The 20,393-nt window shown below is 46.5% G+C and overlaps 1 protein-coding gene across 1 annotated transcript; it reads left to right on the top strand.

The window, feature by feature from the left end:
- Positions 1-6,641: 6,641 nt before the first annotated feature.
- On the top strand, positions 6,642-20,095 carry LOC137357440 (histidine N-acetyltransferase-like). Its single transcript, XM_068023784.1, has 5 exons — positions 6,642-6,743; positions 9,618-9,779; positions 15,585-15,797; positions 16,827-17,384; positions 20,015-20,095. Exons 1-5 carry the CDS (start codon positions 6,642-6,644, stop codon positions 20,093-20,095), a joined length of 1,116 nt encoding a protein of 371 aa, XP_067879885.1.
- Positions 20,096-20,393: the final 298 nt, after the last annotated feature.

Consider the following 20,393-nt stretch of genomic DNA (forward strand, 5'->3'; position numbering starts at 1 on the left):
ATCCTCCTGCAAAGCCAACTGTGTTGGGTGGGTCAGGTTAGTCAGATGGACGACAGTCGCCTGCCCAAGATCATGGTATACGGGAAGCTGACCACTGGTAAAAGGAACAGAGGGGGCCCATGCAAATGTTTCAAGGACTCCCTGAAGAAGTCCCTCTCTGTGTGTCACATCGACCATCGCCAGTGGGAAGTGCAGACCATAGATCGTGATGCCTGGAGATGCTACATCAAGAGGGCTACAGACACCTCTGAGACTGAGCGAAGAACCAGCATGAAAGAGAAAAGGAGGAGAAGGATAGATCCAATTACCCCCAGCAGCCACTACACCTTCACTTGTACCCACTGTGGGAGAATCTGCTGATGACGGAAAGGCCTGACCAACCACCAGCTTGCCTGCAACCGGTGGGTACAACCTTCCCAAAATCTTCATCAGCGAGGAAATGCCAAGAGGAATGGGAGCAATTCCCTTGCAGTGTAATGAAAGGAATTAAATTGACACATTGTGTGGGATCACATATTGAAGCTAATGATGAGGAATTATTTCATTAGAACTGAACTGAGCTTGTTACAGGATAAACTCGTTTCCCAACTACATTGCTGTTATCAGAACAGTCAATCAGGAATAACAAGTTACTTTGCATTTTTTCTCAAATGGCAGCTTCACATTGCCCGCTGGTAAGATTCTCTCAGTTATTCTGTCTCACTCACTGCCAAGCTTTTCTGTCCAGCTGCCAAGTCTGACGAATCCTAATCTATTCCCTCAGGTATTTTTTACCAGCCCTTCCTACAGTTTCAAACTCTGCTCTGAGATATAACTGGCTCGACTGCAGGCTCTGAAAGGGGTGCCGAGTGCTGTTTGCTGGTCTGTTCCAAATATCATTGAATCTCATTCAAATTAACCAGCACATCGATCGCAGGGAGCTGTGTTTGTTGGATCAGTATTCGACACAACAGAGAAAGATTCGAGAATATGGAGCGCTGTCTCTCAGCTTCCTACAGGTAATTGTTTTATTGGGTACCAGACACCAGGTAGATTCTGTAACACAGACAGTAAAGGGGAAATCGTTGCCTCTGTGTATTCTCTTTCTCTGTAAGCCATCTTTCTCTCTCACGCTGCTGATCCTATCTCCCAGTTTGTCCGTTTGATTTCTCCTTATGAATAAACCTCTCTCACTTTTTCTCAATGTCCTTTCTATCCTGCCCTTATCCCTCTCTTTCTCCACACTAACACCTCGATATTTGAGGGTTAATGCAATGTTGAACTCCATAGATCAGAACAGCAAGAAATTGTAATCAAACTCTGGTCAGATCACAGCTTGAGGACTACGTTCAGTTCTGGTCAATGAAACACCAGTGAGGCATTCAAACACCGGAGGCAGTGAGGAGAAGAGACACAAGACTGATCCCCAGGCCGTAGGGTCTGAGTTATGAGGAAAGATTGGAGTGACTTGGGCGTTTGAGCTACCTGAGCAGTGATCTTATTGTGATATATAAGATAGTGAACAATATGGAAACGGTTAAACAAACGACACAGGTTTGAATAGTAAAAGGTAACTTTGGGAATGAGATCAGGAATGATAAACAGGGAGTGGCCAATACTTAGTTGGGACTTCTGAACAGAATGATAGAGGTGAAGACCTTGGAATCATTGACGTATTGAATGGGTTGTGTTCTGGTAAACAAAGTGTTGACATTATCGGTAGTGGTTGGGGCCGCTTTTCTTCACGATGATCTAAATGAGCCAAGGTGCTTCACAGGAGTGTTGTAAAGGAACATACCACACCGAGCCATATAAAGAGATATTAGGACAGGTGACTGAAAGCTTGGTCTAAGAGCGATGTTTAAGGAGTGACTTAAAGGAGGAAAGGAAGGTAGTGAGGCGGAGAGGGTTAGGGAGAGGATTCCAGAGATTAGGACCTCGGCAGCTGAAGGCACCGACACCAACGGTGGAGCGATTACAATCAGGAATGGTGGAGAGGCCAGAATTGGAAGAGTGTTGTTATCTCAGAGGATCTTGAAGCTGAAGCAGATTACAGAGATAGGGAGGGGCGAGGCTGTGGAGGGTTTTGAAAACAAGGATGAGAATTTTCAAATCGAGTTGTTGCTAAACTGGGAGCCGAAGTAGATCAGTGAGCACAGGGATGAAGTGTGAATGGGAGTCGGTGCGAGTTCGGAGCTGAAGTTTACCGAGGGTAGAACAGGAAAGCGTTGGAATGGTCAAGTCTAGAGGCAATGAAGGCATGGATGAGGGTTTCAGTAGCAGATGAGCTGAGACAGTGGCGGAGTCAGTTGATGTTACAGTCTTAGTGATGGTACGGAGATGTGGTCGGAAGCTCACTTTGGGGTTAAATATGACACTGATGTTGTGAACAGTCTGGTTCAACCTCAGGCAGTTACTAGGGAGTTGGGAGCTAGGGAGAGGAGTTTATGGTGGGAACCGAGGACAATGGGTGGAATTTAAACCAGCTGACGAGAATGGGTAGTGAGGCGGTGGGAGGCTGACAAGTCCCTGCGTCCTGATGGGCTTCATCCGAGGGTCTTAAAAGAGGTGGCTAATGAGGTCATAGATGGGTTGGTGTTAACTTTTCAAAGTTTCGCTGGATTCTAGAAAGGTTCCACCAGACTGGAAAGTCGCGAAGATAACCTCTGTTTTCAAGAAGGGGAGGAGGCAGAAAACAGGTAACTATAGGCCAGTTAGCTTGATGTCTGTCATGGGGAAGGTGTTAGAATGGATCATTAAGGAGACTATAGCTGGGCACTTTGAAAAACTCAAGGTAATCGGGAATAGTCAGCATGGCTTATTAAAGGGAAATCATGTTTAACCAATTTATTGGAGAGCTTTGAAGGAGTAACATGTGCTGTGGACAAAGTGGAGCCCAGTGACACACTGTACTTGGATTTCCAGAAGGCATTTGACAAAGTGCCACATCACAGAATCACAGAATAATACAGCGCAGAAGAGGCCCTTCGGCCCATCGAGTCTGCACCGATGCATTAAAGACACTTGACCTGTCTACCTAGTCCCATATGCCAGCACTTGGCCCAAAGCCTCGAATGTTATGACATGCCAAGTGCTCATTCAGGTACTTTTTAAAGGATGTGAGGCAACCCGCCTCTACCACCCTCCCAGGCAGTGCATTCCAGACCGTCCCACCCTCTGGGTTAAAAAGTTCTTCCTCAAATCCCCCTTAAACCTCCTGCCCCTCACCTTAAACATGTGTCCCCTAGTAACTGACCCTTCAACTAAGGGGAACAGCTGCTCCCTATCCACCCTGTCCATGCCCCTCAATCTTGTACACCTCGATCAGGTCACCCCTCAGTCTTCTCTGCTCCAGTGAAAACAACCCAAGCCTATCCAACATCTCTTCATAGCTTAAATGTTCCATCCCAGGCACCATCCTGGTGAATCGCCTCTGCACCCCCTCCAGTGCAATCACATCCTTCCTATAATGTGGCGACCAGAATTGCACACAGTACTCCAGCTGTGGCCTTCCCAAAGTTCTGTACAACTCCAACATGATCTTCCTGCTTTTGTAATCTATGCCTCGATTGATAAAGGCAAGTGTCACATATGCCTTTTTCACCACCCTATTAACCTGCCCTTCTGCCTTCAGAGATCTATGGACAAACACGCCAAGGTCCCTTTGTTCCTCAGAACTTCCCAGTGTCAGGCCATTCATTGAATACTTCCATGTCACATTACTCCTTCCAAAGTGTATCACCTCACACTTTTCAGGGTTAAGTTCCATCTGCTACTTTTCGGCCCATTTTCTAACCCAAGACACTCAACCTCACTGTTAACCACTCGTCCAATCTTTGTGTCATCCGCGAACTTACTGATCCTACCCCCCACATAGTCATTTATATAAATGACATAGATGACTAACAGTCGGGGACCCAGCACAGATCCCTGTGGTAGGCCATTGGACACTGGCTTCCAGTCACTAAAACAACCGTCTGTCATCACTCTGTGTCTCCTACAGCTAAGCCAATTTTGAATCCACCTTATCAAGTTACCTTGTATCCCATGTGCATTTGCTCCCGTGTGGGACCTTGTCAAAGGCTTTGCTGAAATCCATGTAAACTACGTCAACTGCAATACCCTCATCTACACACCTGGTCACATGCTCAAAAAAGTCAATCAAATTTGTGATGCATGACCTCCTTCTGACAAAGCCATGCTGACTATTCCAAACCAAATTTTGCCTCTCCTATTTCTATACTCGCTAGCACTGGGAGTAATCCAGAGATTACAACCCGAGAGGTCCTGCTTTTTAGTCCACTGCCTAACTCCCTGAATTCTTGATGCAAGACATCATCCCTCTTTCTACCTATGTCATTGGTACCAACATGTACCATGACCTCTGCCTTATCACCCTCCCCCTTCAGGATGGCCTGCAGCCGTTCAGTGACATCCCGGACCCTGGCACCAGGGAGGCAACACACCATCCTGGAGTCATGTTGATGGTCACAGTAGCGCCTATCTGTTCCCCTGACTATAGAATCCCCTATTACTATTGCTCTTCCTCTCTTTCCCCTTTCCTGTGCAGACAGGCTGCTTGTGGTGCCAGAAGCTTGGCTCGGTCCGCATTCCCTGGAGGAACCAGCCTCATCAGCCTCCAAAATGGAATACCGATTTGCAAGCGGGACCCCAGGGGACTCCTGAACTAGCTGCCTGATTCTCTTGGACTGCCTGGTGGTCACCCATTCCCTTCCTTCCTCAAGTCCCTTCAGCTGCGGTGTGACCACCTCTCTATACATGCTATCCACAATGCTCTCAGACTCGCGGATGCTCCACAGTGTTCCCAGCTGCCGTTCCAGCTCTGAAACCCGAGCTTCCAGGACCTGCAGCTGGACACACTTGCTGCACACATGCTGGTCCCGGGGACTGGAAATGTTCCCGGATTCCCACATGCAGCAAGAGGAGCAACCCACGGTTTTAAGCTCTCCTGCCATTACTAAACCCTTTAAATTTAAAACTTTAGAAGACCATTATAGTAAAAAAAAAATCATTCAACTAAGTCTTGCTAAAACAATGACTTACAATTCAATCCAGCTTGAAAAATACCCACCAGGACTTACTCACCAGTCAGCTGTGCTATGTGGAAACTCTCGGCTCCCCTCACGCCCTTTGAGGACAGGTAGGAAATGAAAGGAGCTCCTCGCTCCTCCTCACCGAACTTCCTCAATCACAAAACTCACACTTCAGCACTCTAATGCAACCCAAGTCAGTGCTCCAGTGCAAACAAAGTCAGTATAGTAAGATGGCCCACTTTTATACTGTCTGTCTCGAGTCCCTGAAAACTGGTTTCAGCCAATTATCTAATGAACAAGGTGCAGCTGCAAGCAGAGCCTGAGTGAACTCTGTTTAAAGCTAGTCTAAAACTCACCTTCTCCAACCCAAACAGCAACTGTTAAGTTAATTTTCTACTTAAAAGTAACACTAGACTTTAGATACAACTAAACCTTGATTACCCTCAGTCACAACACTCACACTTCAGCACTCTAATGCAACCCAAGACAGCACTCCAGTGCAAAACATAAAAGGTCATTGCGCAAAGTAGAAGCTCATGGTGTCGGGGGTAACATATTAACATGGATAGAAGATTGGCTGGCTGGCAGAAAACAGAGAGTACGCCTAAATGTGTCATTCTCTGATTGGCAGGAGGTGGCGAGTGGAGTCCTGCAGGGGTCTGTGCTGGGGCCTCAACATTTTACAATTTATATCAGTGAGTAAGATGAGGGGAGCGATGGCATGGTAGCTAAATTTGCAGATGACACAAAGATAGGTAGGAAAGTATGTTGTGAAGAGGACATGAAGAGGTTGCAGACTAATATAGATCGGTTGAGTGAGTGGGAAAAAATCTGGCAGATGGAGTATAAAGTGGGGAAATGTGAAGTTGCTCACTTTGGCAGGAAGAATAAAAAAATCTGAGTATTACTTAAACAGAGAATAACTGCAGAATTCCGAGGTGCAGAGGGATCGAGGTGTTCTAATGCAGGAGTCACAAAAAGTTAGTATACAGGCAGAGCAAGTCATAAAGAAGGCTAATGGAATGTTATCCTTTATTATGATGTAACTGTGTTGCAGGGGGTTCAGAGGAGGTTCACTAGATTGATACCTGCAATGAGTGGGTTGTCTTATGAGGAAAGGTTGGACAGACTGGGCTTGTTTTCACTGGAGTTTGGAAGAGTGAGGGGAGACTTGATTAAAGTATATAAGATCCTGAACGGTCTTGACAAGGTGGATGTGGAAAGGATGTTTCCTCTTGTGGGTGAGTCCAGAGCTAGGGGGCACTGTTTTCAAATTAGGGGTCGCCCTTTTCGGACAGAGAGGAGGAGAATTTTTTTCTCTCAGAGAGTTGTGCGACTGTGGAACTCCCTGCCTCAGGAGATGGTGGAGGCGGGGTCATTGAATATTGTTAGGTAAGGGAATCAAAGATCAGGTTAAATGGGAGTGTGGAATTCGAGACACAAACAGATCATCCATGATCTTATTGATGGCAGAGCAGGTTCGAGGGGCCGAATGGCCTGCTTCTGCCTGAATTCGTAGGTTCGTAGGAGGCCGTAGAATCGGAAGGGAAAGCGGGACGTGGAATGCCTGTCGCCGTTCCTGACTCCATCTAGTTCAATCGGGGGGGGATGGTGGAGGACGGCATTCACGCCCTGAGCCCCAATGGCCGATGGGTTGGGGGTCCCTCCAGCACGTGGGAAGTCTACCCAGTAAAAGCTGTCGTCCTCCATGTGGGCTCGGGTTGTGGGGAGCCCTCCTGATCGGGCACCCTGTGGCCCATGGAGGGGACAGCCGGTGGAGAGAGCTGCCCCCACTGAAACACCCTCCACTCTGCCCTCGCCAACATCCCCCTAACAACCCAGCCTGACTGGCCCCGGTCAACCTGACCCCACTTCCCTGGGTTCCGGGACATGTTCCATCTTGTTGGTCCTGGCCGGGTGCAGTCCCAGCAGTGATCACTCCTCCCAGTGTCACCACTGCGACTGGTGAGCTGCCGGCCCTCCAATTGCTGGCAGCTCCTGGATGCGGGATCTCTGCTCTTAAAGGGATGGGTGGCCAATGCCAGGCAGTTAATTGCCTGATGGGAATAGAATCGTGTCGGGGCTCCAGGAATCAGTCGCGGCAGGGTTGCCCCCAGCTTTCCGGCCCACTGTCATGACCACCGCCTCCGGCATTAAATTCAGCTCAATTGCTTCGGTCTTCCCAATATTTAGTTGGAGCAAATTTCTGGTCATCCAGTGTTAGATGTTGAACAAGCAGTCTGACAATTTAGAGACAGTACAGGGGTCGAGAGAGGTGGTGGTGAGATGGACCTGGGTGTCGGTTTCCATGGAGAAACTGATGTTGCAGTTTCAGATTACTACATTGAAAGTTCATTTTATTTGCCTCCATGCTCTGCCCTTCCACACATCTCACATCCAGCCCTCCTGTATCCAGGGCACTGACAGGTTTTGGGATCCACACTTACCGGAGAACACCAGGTACACGACTGATGGATCGGCCGGGAGTGAGGATGTGCTGTACCAGGGGGGTAAGTTATATCAAGCTCCTTTCATTATGCTGGCCGTGCAGAGGTCTCACCAACTCAGACCTTGGTCTCCACCCCATCCCCTCTGGCACCTTCTCCTCCTTTTACTCTTTCACTTTGTTCCACCCCTATCACCTCTTCTTTAAAATCCACGTCTTCCACCATCCACCCAAACCTCACTCTGAGATCCCCTCACTCCGTCTCTCCCTCAGCCTCTGCACTGGGTGACTCCTCGTCCTCAGTGATTTCAAACTATATCTCAACTGCCCGTACCCTCTCTCCTCTCATTTCACTCCCTCCCGATCCTCCCTTAACCTCTGCTTCCATATAAATTAATGACCAATCTCCATGGCCACTCCCTCGACCTTGCCGTCCCTCATAGTCTCTCGAATCCCTTCATCTCCATCACAGACAAAACCATTTCTGATCACTTCCTCGTATCACTCACCACTTGCAATCTCCCAACTCCATTCCAACATCAGTCATTGCGATATCCACCCTGGATGAAACTCTCCCACACTCCATTTACAGTGGCACTTTCAAACTCCCTATTGTCTAGCCTTTGGCCATCCATTCACTCTAACACTTCTGCAGCTGGCGATCTGCTCAATCACTCTCTCATTTCCATCTTTGTCTCCCTGCACCTGGTCAAACTCTTTCTCTCTCTCACCCTGGTTCCTCCAGGTGTGACCCACATCTTCACCCATCTCAAATCCAAGGGGAGCAGACTTCAATGTAACTGGCACACAATTGGTTTCTCCGTCCATCGCCAGGCCTGGGCTGGAAAATGTTAAGCATCTATTCGGCTGCCACTGGCATATCACCCCTTCCCCACCAAGCCAAACGTCCCCTGAGGTTCCTCCCTATCTTAACTCAGAAACCCAATCATAACCAAAGTACTTCCAGGAATGGTTTCTCTTCCGAACCCCACACCAATACCCCCAGGACCCCACAAAGATCTATCCTTCGCCCCCTCCTATTCTTTATTTCCATGCTGCTTCTCCACAGCATCATCTGGAGACAGGATATCAGGTTTCACAGACACAGTAATGATACCTAGCTCTCCAGTATCTCTGCCTCTGTATAGTCAGCCTGCTTGTAGAACATCCAGTCCTGGGTGGGTTGCAACTGTCTTCACATTGGGAAGACTGAAGCCATCGTCTTACAGCCTGCAACACAAACTCCGTTCCCTCACCACCAATTTAATCACTCAGCCCGGCTACTGTCTAAAGTTGAAGCTGATTGTTTACACCCTCCTCATCCTATCTGACCCTGAGCTGAGCTGCTGACAGCCCCATCCTTTCCATCCTAAAGACCGCACACTTCCACCTCCATAACTTCACCTGTCTCTACACTTGCCTCAGGGCCGATTATTCCAATGCTTTCCTGGTCGGCCTGCTACCTCCATGGGCTTCACCTTAGCCAAACCTCTGTAACTGAACTCCTTCCAAGTCCTGGTCACCCACCTTCGCTGACTGACGATGTCTCCAAGTCCTGTAGATTAAAATTCAGATCCTTCTGTTTAAGCTCTTAATGGTCGTGTCTCTTCCTATCTTGGTAACCTCCCCCAGCCCTACAATCCTCCAAGAAATCAGCGTTCCTGCAACTCGGGCCTCTTGTGCCTCCCCGGCCTTTGCCCCACCATTGATGGCCGTGCCTTCCACCATCTGAAGCCCAAGCTCTGAAATTCTCTCCCTAAACTCTCAGCCTCTTTCTCTTCCTTTAAGACCATTCATGAAAACCGACCTCTTTGGCCAACATTTTAGTCCTCCTAATATATATCCTTCTTTGCTTCAGTGTCAATTTGTGTCCAATTACGCTTCTCTGAAGTGGATAAGATTGTTTTCTATATTAATAGTGCTTGATACGTGTTGTTGCTCTTCATGTTTGTTAACTCAACTACCATCTATAGACGCAGACATGAACTGTCGAACCAAACGAAACTCTGCACTTGGTGCCTGAGTGACTGTCAGCCCCTGAGGCCTGGGATCATCGCATTCCGCCTGTAAATCAGAAGCCAAACCTCATGCTATATTCAGCTGTGATATTAATCTTTTTCTTTTATTTATGTGTCAAGTACTCAGAGTCAGACCTGGACTTTTCCCTGGCTACAGAAGAGGATTTTGAGCAGGTTCTCTCCCTCCTTGTCAACGAGACAGATTACTTGCCAAGCACCTACCACCACTGGCTCAAAGAGAGAAACCGAATGGTCATTTTAGCAAAACGGAACAGTCGAGTGGTGAGTTCCTTTTAGAATTGTGAAAATAATCCTGTTATAGATTTTTAGATTACACTTTGCATCAATCCAGTTTAAATCACAATTTCACTTGTCTCCATTTAAAATAATTTACAACCAAAATCAGTGAAGCTGAAATCACTCTGTGATATCAATAATAAACACATTAATATTGAGGGTAAAACTTTGTCTGTCAGTTACAGAGGAATTGGATCAAAACCGATCAAAGGATTCGTTGCTAGTTTGTCACAGTTGGGTACAACATCTGCACCTTTTGATCCAGTCTCCTCAAAAATGGAAGCCGATATAAATCTGGCTGCATCGTTCCTTGTTAATTGGCCTGTATCGTATCTCGTTCTGCTCAGGACCATTTTCTTTAGATAGCCATCATCTCACTAATTGTTAGAGCCCAGAGATTGTTGCTGTGATCGTCGTGGAGGAATGGTGAAAGTGTCCGTGTGACATTGCTTCATTAATGAACTTCCCTCCATCATAAGGTGAGATGTTCGCTTATGATTGGACAATGTTTAGCACCATTCGTGTCTCCTCAGATAATGAAGCAGTCCGTGTCCCGATGCAGCAAGACCTGGACAATATCCAGGTTTGGGCTGATAAGTGACAAGTAACATTCGGGCCACACAAGTGCCAGCCAATGACATCTCAAACAAGAGAGAATCTAACCATCTCCCCTTGACATTCAATGGCAATACGGTTGTTGAATTCCCGCACTATCAACATCCCAGGGGTTACCATTGACCAGAAATTGAACTGGAGTAGCCATACAAATACCGTGGCTGCAAGAGCAGGTCAGAGGCTAGGAATCCTGCGGGAAGTAACTCACCTCCTGGCTCCCCAAAGCCTGTCCACCATCTACAAGGCACAAGTCAGGGGTGTGATGGAATACTCTCCATTTGCCTGGATTGGTGCAGCTCCAACAACACTCAAGAAGCTCGACACCATCCAGGACAAAGCAGCCCGCTTGATTGGCACCCCATCCACCACCTTCAACATTCACTCCCTCCACCACCGACGCACAGTGGCAGCAGTGTGTACCATCTACAAGATGTTTCACATATACGGAAAATTCCAAAACCGTGCCCTCTACCTGCAATTTTACGTCATTAATGGTATCAAAAACATCAGTTGTTCTTGTCCTGAATCCTGGGGAACACCACAGTATATCCCTCTCAAGTCTGAAAAACAGCCATTCACCACAAATCTCTGTTTTTGTTCAATTTTGTCCTGTTACGACCAGGTGAGAAAGATGTCTAGGGGTTTATCTCAGCCGTCACCTGGTCTTATTGTAACAAGGGTTTAATTTTAAACACACTGTGTTTTGAGCTCCCCCTTTGGTGAATCCTTGTTCACCACTTTCCAATTATAAGGCAAAGAAATGAGCATAAACAGGCTTTCTTAGGTTTAAAGAAGAAAAGCGAAATTTATTAAAACCTAAACTTAAACTCTAATTCGGTTAGCGACTACTGATACAAGGCGCGCCCCACACTGGCATGCATAAGTGGTACGCACATGCAAATAGAGACAGAAAAGAGCAGAAGAAAAATAAAGTGGAGAGGTTTGAGGCAATATCAGAAGAATTTCTTGTTCCTGTGCTTCGAGCTCACTGTAGTCCTTTTTATAGGTAGTTCTTGCTTGTTGGTAATTCTTGCTTTTCATTGGGGCCCAGTATTCTTCTTAAACCTTGTTCACTGTAGGAGACTTTTCTCTCTTGGGGTTCCTGTGTCTTCAATGGATTCCAAAGCTGGTGAGAAAGAGATGAGCAAACAGGAGCGAGGTCTTTTCAATCCAGGAGCAAGCAGCTTTCTGAGTTCAAATTCTCTGTGGCAAGTTCAAATTCAAAAAACTCCAAAAGCCAGTTAGTCATGTGACCAAACTGGTCTGACCACGTCTGTTTGTGTATTCGGCCATCTTAGCAGTTAACATGGAATGCTAACCTCTCCACCTTCAACGTCTGGTAATCAAAAGTCCATTATGGATTAAATTGAAGCAGGGAGTGGCCCCTTTTTGACTTTTCCAATTACAGTCTGTTACTATGCAAATGTCTGTCCAGTCAAGGGTCTGGTGGTTTTTTCTTAAACCAATTCTTTCTTTACTCCACTAACAGTTTAAAAATCAATGTGCATGTGGTGAAATATGTGTCTCATTCTTGGCAGGTGGGGGTCTGCATGACACCTCCACACCCAGGGGAATGAAATGTGATTTGAATAAAAACGGCACATTTCATTGAAAGGTTTGAGAGAAATATAAGATACAGAAAGAAAAACCATGCATTTCTCTCATTCACTTCCATTCATTCATCAATCTTAAAGCCGATTAGAATTGTCTTTTCTAGGTGCCAATGTTTCCTTTAACCTGCCCTCTTGGTCACTTTTTCCCCTTCTCTTTCCACACTTTTGCCAACCGTGTGCCTGCCTGTCCCCTTTTGTTCTCGGCGGGGGTCCCTTACAGTTCACCAGCCCTCTGCTGGAGGGTCCTCCTAACACTGGTACGGGACTTAGGGGTGCAGGTTTCACTGCAGATTGCTATTTCCCCTCAACCTGGCACGTGACAACTCCTGCAGTACTCCACCACATCTTTGTGGAGTTCTGGCCAGTCAAACTGTTGTCTTATGCGGGCTTTGGTCTTTCGTATACCAGATGTACAGCCACGGTAGTCTCTTGGGCCCTTCTTAATATTGCTCCCCGGTACCTCTGCAGCACCACTAACTGGTGGACTACGGTCCACTCCTTGCCCTCAGATCTGTGAGGAGAACTCAATTTCCTCACCATTACCTCATTCTTTAAATAGTAGCAATCAGGGACTCCCTCTGCTTCATTTTCAGACTGGGCAGTCTGTGCTAACTCTCGCAATACTGTTTTGGCACGCTAAGTCTCAGCTGGGGAAAATCCATTTAATTCATTCCCTGGGTCTCCTAACTTTCCAAAGAAAGTCTCGGACAGGCAGGCCTGGTCATCTGCCTGCAGCGCCAATGCAGTCTCCTCTGGGGGAGCTGGTTTGATCATGGCCTGACCCACTACACATTCAGGGAAACTGCAGGAGACCGTCTTCTGCCACCGCCCTGTCTCTCTGACCTCCTGCGGTCATTCTTTCACTACTGGGGGCGCTACCACCTTTGCTCCCTCCAGATTACCTCGGAGCAGGTCAACCCTGTCCCCAGGCAAACTAGAGACAATCCCTATGGTCACTGGTCCCGAAACCAGGTCGCACTCCAGGTGTACCCAGTGTACAGGTACAGGTATACACGGCCCTCCAATACCACTCACCACCATTGTGGTGTTCACTGCACTCTCTGGGGGAAAGGTCAGGCCTTTTCCCATGAAAAGGGATCTAGAGGCTCCTGTATCCCTGAGAATCACTATGGGCTTGCTTGCTCCACTCGAGGGGTATGGGGTTACTTCCCCTTCAGACATAAAACCCTGATAACCTTCAGGAATCTTATTACCTTTTCTTGCACTGGCCGCAGTAAGCTTCCTGGGTTGCACTCGTAATGCAGTTACAGCTTGTTCTGTGCCTTCCATCAGGATTCTGTCTTCACTGAGCGGGTGTGCCCTGTTTAACTCTACTGGTTTTCCCTTTAGTTTCCAGCAGTTAGCTTTAAAATGCCCTGCTTTATTACAATGGAAGCATGCAGGTCCTCTTGCTCATAGCACCTTCCTTTTTGGCTAGAGGAGGACCCCCCAACCCCCAGACCTGCCCGTGTCTCCTGCTTTCCTTTCTCTCCCAGCACTGCCTGGGCAGATATCACCTTCTCACCCTTCTTCCCTTTCGGATTTGTGGGGGTGATTAGGAAAGGTTGTCCCCGGGAAAACCGCCCTAAAAATTAAAGCAAACTCATGGTCCCGAATGGCTCCCTGAACCCACTGCTCTTCTACCTGGGTCTTTATTGTGAGTGGGAGAGATATTTGAAATTCCTCTAACAGAACTACTTCTCTGAGAGTCTCATAGCTGAGCTGCATTTTAAGAGCAACCAGCCACTGGTCAAAAGTCAGCTGCTTACTTCTTTCAAACTCCAGATAAGTTTGATTAACTTGCTTTTTGAGGGCTCTAAACTTTTGGTTGTAGGCTTCGGGTACTAATTCATATGTTCTGAGGAGAACTCTCATCTGGCAACAAGGAATAAACCTCATGGGCTTTTCCAGTTAGCTTGCTTTGTATTAAGAGAGACCAGGTCGCAGCTGGCCATTTTAGCTGCCTTGCCAGTTTCTCAAAAGACACAAAAAACGTTTCCAATCTTCCTCATTGAATTTTGGAATGAGTTGGGCGAGTTTTAACAATTTCGTACCCAGCTCTGAATTATGCTCCTGCATATTGACCATGCTTTCACTGGGGTTACTCTGTCACCCCCTAGTTAACTCAAGCCACTTCAGCTCTCTTTCTTTGGATTCTTTCAGGCATATTCTTTCTCTGTCTCCCTCTCTCTCTCTTTCCTTCTGCTGCCTTTCTTTCTCTCTCTCTTCTCTCTCTATTTCTTCCCTTTCCTTCTGGAAGGCTCTCTCTTTCTCCCTCTCCTGTCTCTCTCTCTCTATCTGTCTTTCCCTGTCTTCTCATTCAAGTTTCCTTTGATCCAATTGTATCTTTTCTAGCAGTACCCTGTCTGGGTCTGCTTCTAACACTGCTTCTGCTTCTTCAGATTCAAGGGGAAAATGGTCGGCCACTAGCCTTAGGAGTTCAGACTTCCGAGCCTTGCCACGTACAGTGATCCCACACTGCTCAGCTATTTTCCTCAACTCCTCCATAGACATAAGAAGGGGGTGGGACCCATCATGCTCTGAAATTATTGAATTCAATGTTCAGTCCGGCAGGCTGCAGTGTCTAATCGGTAAATGAGATGCTGTTCGTCGAGCTTGCGTTGATGTTCACTGGAATCCCAGGACAGAGATGTGAGCACGAGAGCTTATAATATTCATTATCAGCCCACTGACTCCCACAGCTACCTCGACTACACTTCACATCCTGCCTCCTGTAAGGACTCCATTCCATTCTCCCAGTTTCTCCGTCTCAGACGCATCTGCTCTGATGATGCTACCTTCCACGACAGTGCTTCTGATATGTCTTCCTTTTCCCTCAACTGAGGATTCCCCTTCACTGTGGTTGACAGGGCCCTCAACTGTGTCCGGCCCATTTCCCGTACCTCTACCCTCACCCCTTCCCTCCCTCCCAGAACCGCGACAGGGTTCCCCTTGTCCTCACTTTCCACCCCACCAGCCTCCAGATCAAAGGATCATCCTCCGCCACTTCCGCCACATCCAGTGTGATGCCACAACCAAACGTATCTTCCCCTCCCTTCCCCTGTCAGCATTCCGAAGGGATCGTTCCCTCCGTGACACCCTGGTCCACTCCTCCATTACCCCCCACCACCTCGTCCCCGTCCCACGTCACCTTCCCCTGCAATCGCAGGAGGTGTAATACCTGCCCATTTACCCCCTCTCTCCTCACTATCCAAGGCCCCAAACATTGAGAAAATTGAATGAAAACGTGGGAGGCTGGAGTGGGACTAATTGGAGAGCCGGCACAGGCTTGATGGGTAGAATGGCCTCCTGTGCTGTTGGATTCTAGAATGTTCTCTCCGCACTCTGGATTTGCTTTTCTTTAAAACCAAATGGCAAAAGATCTGCAGATGATGGAAATCTGAAGCAAAGTCTTAGAAGTTTGGAGTGTTTCAGGTGAAACACCAATGTAAACCCATAGCATCAGGCAGAAAGAACAGGTCAGTCGCTCTGCTTTATACACTTGTGCTTCTGATACATGGACACCAGTGGGAATCCTCCCTGTCTTCCTCTCTATTTCCAGGTCGCTCTGGTTTCTGCTCACATCGTGGATGATGGACAGACAGCTGCAATGGAAGCATTAAATGTTCATCCTTCAGAAAGGGGCAAAGGAATTGGACGGCTGATTCACAAACACATTCTCGAGTGTGTAAGAGCGAGGTACCCGGAGGTGAAAAACCAGAGCGGTGTCACAGGGCAAGACATTTTCAAGGGATTTCATCCACGAGGCAAACAGGTGCGATTAACATGCAGCTAAACTCTCACATAGGTTTGCATTGATTAGCATAATGATTTCACCCGGAATATTTTAACAAGCCCCAGTAATAAACAAATTCTGTTATACTGGAAAATAGTTTCAGACAGAAAAGGCTCGTCAGAAATGCATATTTTACAAGAAGGAGATAGTGAGAGATTCTCTGAATATTTTTACTATTAAACATTCCACTGGTGAATAATATAGAATCATCGAATGATAACAGCACACAAGGAGGCCATTCAGCCCATCATGTCCGTGCAGGCTCTCTGCAAGAACAATTTAGTCAGTCCCACTCTCCCCTCCCTTTCCTCGTAGCCCTGCTGATATTTCCTCCATCACCCTCTCAGCTTCTGAATTCCAGATCGTAACCACTCGCTGTGTAAATAAAATAATTCCTCATGTTGCCTTTGGTTCTTTTGCCATTCACTTTAAATCATTGTCCTCTCGTTCTTGACCCCTCTGCCAATGGGAACAGTTTCTCCCAATCTACTCTGTCTAGATCCCTCATCATTTTGAACACCTCTATCAAATCTCCTCTCAACCTTCTCTTCTCGGAGGAGAACAGCCCCAGCTTCTCCAATCTATCCACGTAACTGAAGTTCCTCATCCCTGGAACCATTCTCGTGAATCTATTCTGCATCCTCTCTAAAGCCTTCACATCCTTCCTAAATGTAGTGTCCAGAATTGGACACAATACTCCAGTTGAGGCCAAACTAATGTTTTTATAAGGATCCTTCATAACTTCCTTGTCTTTCGACTCAATGCTTCTATTTATAAAGCCCAGGATCCCATGTGCCTTATTACCCACTTTCAATGCTTTGTGTACACATAGCCCCCTGGTCCCTCTGTTCCGGAAGCCCCTTTAGAATTGTACCCTTTATTTTGTATTGCCTCTCCTCGTGCTCCTGACCAAAATGTATCACTTTGCATTAAATTTCATGTATTTAATATTTAATCCTCATCTCACATTTCATCACTAACCCTTTCCCCGATATCTTTTGTTTCCAGTCCTTGATTTCTCTTCGATTTCCATCAATAAATGTTCCCACTTTGAAGAGTGAGCTGATCAGTAACATGAAGAAAAGTGGGGCTGAATATTGGGAACCGATCTCCCTGCAACCAGATGAAGTGAGGTCGGTATTCCTGAACAGAACCGTAATTGACACAGTGCTGCCGGGCAGGAGAATCGTTCACAGAGGAGGCGTATTCAAACCACTGGAGAGCAACCTGGATATTTTACTGAAGCGGGATATCAGCTGGATAGCAGATAGAAAGGAGAACACACGTGCTGTGAGTTTGGGCACAGCTCCCTACAGAGATCCAATGGGAAACTATGTTTACAGAATAGACATGTTTGGGAAAGATTTATCAGCTGTGAAAAGTGTCTTCCTCTCTCAGCTGCAAAACCTGCCTCCTTTACAAGGCAATGTAATCTGCCTACTGTCTGTAAATCCATCGCTGTCCCCCCAGATGTGGGAATTCTGTACCAAGGAACTGGGGCTTCAGAAAGGGAAACAATATTGGAAAGATGACTTTATAGTAGAGGGGAATCTGTCCCAAATTATGGCAAGATTATAATCAGACCAAACATAGACTCCGACTGACTTTCCCTCCTTCCCCAATATTTTGGAATCTAGACAATGGTAGCATTGACTGATTTGACCCCATAATCTCAAAGCTCGGAGACTCCTTATCTCCCAGAGTCGTTCTGACCTCTGACAATCATCAGGTTTTAAAACCCACTTTGGTTACTCTAATTACCACTGCCAGATTGAAACTCTCTTCCCCTTTTTATTATTTCTCCATGTTGTGGGAATTGTGTTTCATCCTCAATTCTCATCTAAAATAAAGTGAGGTGAGATTGTAAGTCCATGAGAGCAGAAACTACAGCTCCAAAAGTTGACAAGGGGGCTTTGGGACACGGAGTGCGGTCACTGCTCCTTTCCACATCCCACTTTATCATCTCTAACTTTGGAGTCCCAAATCCGCACGGTTCAAGTTTTTTCATTCTTTCATGGGATGTGGGCGTCACTGACAAGGCCAGCATTTGTTGCCCTTGAACTGAGTGTCTTGCCAGGCCATTTCAGAGGGCAGTTTAAGAGTTGACCGCATTGCTGTGTGTCTGGAGTCACATGTAGGCCAGACCGGGTAAGGATGGCGGATTTCCTTCCCCAATGACATTAACCACCTCCTCCACCGTCTCCCCTATGAGTGGTGACATTATGTACGGAGGAGAAGCAGTCAGATGTCTCTTCAGCTCCTGAGACACTGAGGAGCACACGTTCAGTTTGATTAACATATTAAGTTGTGAAAACCGGTCTTTCATTGCTGCCACGGTGAAATTCTGGTTGCTGTGAATTGCGTGAGAGTCTCTTATTCTGGGACGTGAGATTGTCAGAGAAATAATTGGCATTTTGGAATTGTGTATATGGAGTTTGAGATTATGTACACAATTTGCATCCTTGTAACCTTTGTGTTATTAATACTGTATCCAGATATACCTACAGCTGTAAGGTGCATCTTATTCTCATCAATCTCTAATTGTGGAGTGTGGTTATTTACAATTCAGTCAATACAAAGTGATCACAGACCAACATACTTTAAAATTGCACCCTAAGAACCCGAGTCTGCAGCCACCCAACATCAACCCTCATCGTGTTGCTATTTGGAGGAAGGAGATGCAGAAAAGTGTAAGGTTTTAGCAACTCGTTGTGGACAAGAAGCATCACACGGCTGAAATTGGGAACGTTCACACAGTGTTGGATCAGATTGGACATGGGAGCTGTTGGGAGTCACTGCGCAGATGGAGCCCGACAGCTACTGGGGCGACAGACACAATGATCCACCCAGTTCTTACACTGTCGGGAATTTTGATTCACTATGGGTGGCGAGTTTGTAAATAAGGACTACACTGGGCAAAACTGTTCAACAGGCAGAATTGACTGCACAAATATTCACCAAATAAGGACAGAGAGAAGAGACTGGTGGACATAGGAATGGCAGTTCCTTGATTTAGTATAAGATTATGATAGATTCTAGATTGTGATGTGACTTGAGTTCACATATTGAATAGGAGCTCATTAAAGATTTATGTCCACATTTTGGAATCATCGTGTGATGTATCACTAAAGACCTTATTCTTCATTTAAACTAATGCCTGTGTACACATGTCTAAAGTAACAAAGCAAAATTAGACAAAGACAGCAGGTGCAGAAAAACCCCAACTTCCTGTCTGCATTCCACCCCACCCGGCACTCTACCCAGCCTGGGACTGAGGATGGTGCTGTTACTCATCCCTGGAGCAATGCCACAGGAGATTCCCCCAACCCCTGCTTGGTAGCAGACACCAAAAATCAGGAGTTGGAGCCAGAAACTGAAATCTTTCTCAATGCAGGTACATAGGCCACATGATGTTTACACTTCAACCCTGTGCTGTACTTGTCCTGGAGTGTTTGATGGGGACAGTGTAGAGGGAGCTTTACTCTGCATCTAACCCAGTGTTGTACCTGTCCAGGGAGTATTCAATATTGGGGGCAGGGGGGTGGTGGGAATGGAGAGAGAGTGTAGAGAGAACTTTACATCTAAGTGCAAAAAGAAAATAAGTCACTCGATGGTTTCAATTGCATTCAGCCACATTTGCCAATTACTTCCCCTCTAGTCCACACCTAACTTGTGAAAATATCCCCCCCTCCACCAGCTGCGCTTTCCCTTAGCCCTGAACTTGTACCTGTATCTTGCCTGATTTTACTATCTATCCAGTCCCAGCCAGAGTAGCTGCAGTAGCTTCTCTTCCCAGTCCAGAACCATTACCTCTAGTTTGCCCCAAGAATCTATACTTGGCCCCTTTTATTTCTTACCTGCATGCTTCCCTTGGTGATATCATCTGAAAACAGTCAGTTTCACATACACTGACATCAGCCAGTTCTACCTCACTACCACTCAGCCCCTCCACTATCTCTAAATTATTAGACGGCTTAGTTGACACAGGGCTGCACGAGTAGACATTTCCTCCCATTTAATACAAGTAGTAACATCAGTCCTGGCCAAGACAACTCCATCTTACTCGCTGGCAACAGTGGCTGAACTTGACTTACAATACAATCTACTAGAAAACAATTATTTCTTCCTTGTACAAAGTGTTCAGACCAGTCAGTAAGACAACTTCCATCAAGTTCACCCAACTTTAACTCCATTAGTTTTTGGACAATGGTCTCCCAACTGGGAAGTTTAACCTGAAGCCTTTTGGGACTCAGTGGTCACTCAGCACGATGGAGTAACTTGGGAACCAGAGTTGGCGGTTTTGGCCCCTGATTTGCATATTCAGTTGGACAATGGAATCAAAAATATGATTTGCAAGGCCAATTGACAGTTTAGTCCCATCTACCTAACCCAAATTGGCCTGGAGATCAGCAATTTGAACTGAAATTAGCTATTCCCACAATGGTCAACAGGCTGTTAAGTGAAAATTTAATCAAATCAATTTAACAAAATGCAGCTAAATAAATCAATGTATAATGTCTGATCCACCCATTGGTTGTGCTCCCTCTCTGGGAGGAGCATAGCCAATTAGAAGGA

This window comes from Heterodontus francisci, chromosome 48 (genome assembly GCF_036365525.1).
Source record: "Heterodontus francisci isolate sHetFra1 chromosome 48, sHetFra1.hap1, whole genome shotgun sequence".
In the NCBI taxonomy this organism is placed as follows: domain Eukaryota; kingdom Metazoa; phylum Chordata; class Chondrichthyes; order Heterodontiformes; family Heterodontidae; genus Heterodontus; species Heterodontus francisci.

Bases quoted from the DNA above. Each gene is read 5' to 3' on its own strand.
- LOC137357440 (XM_068023784.1), top strand. From the start codon at position 6,642: ATGGTGGAGGACGGCATTCACGCCCTGAGCCCCAATGGCCGATGGGTT. The intron at 15,798-16,826 runs GTGCGATTAACA...TTTTGTTTCCAG, and splicing joins TTCATCCACGAGGCAAACAG to TCCTTGATTTCTCTTCGATT. The intron at 17,385-20,014 runs GCAAGATTATAA...TAACTCCATTAG, and splicing joins GGAATCTGTCCCAAATTATG to TTTTTGGACAATGGTCTCCC.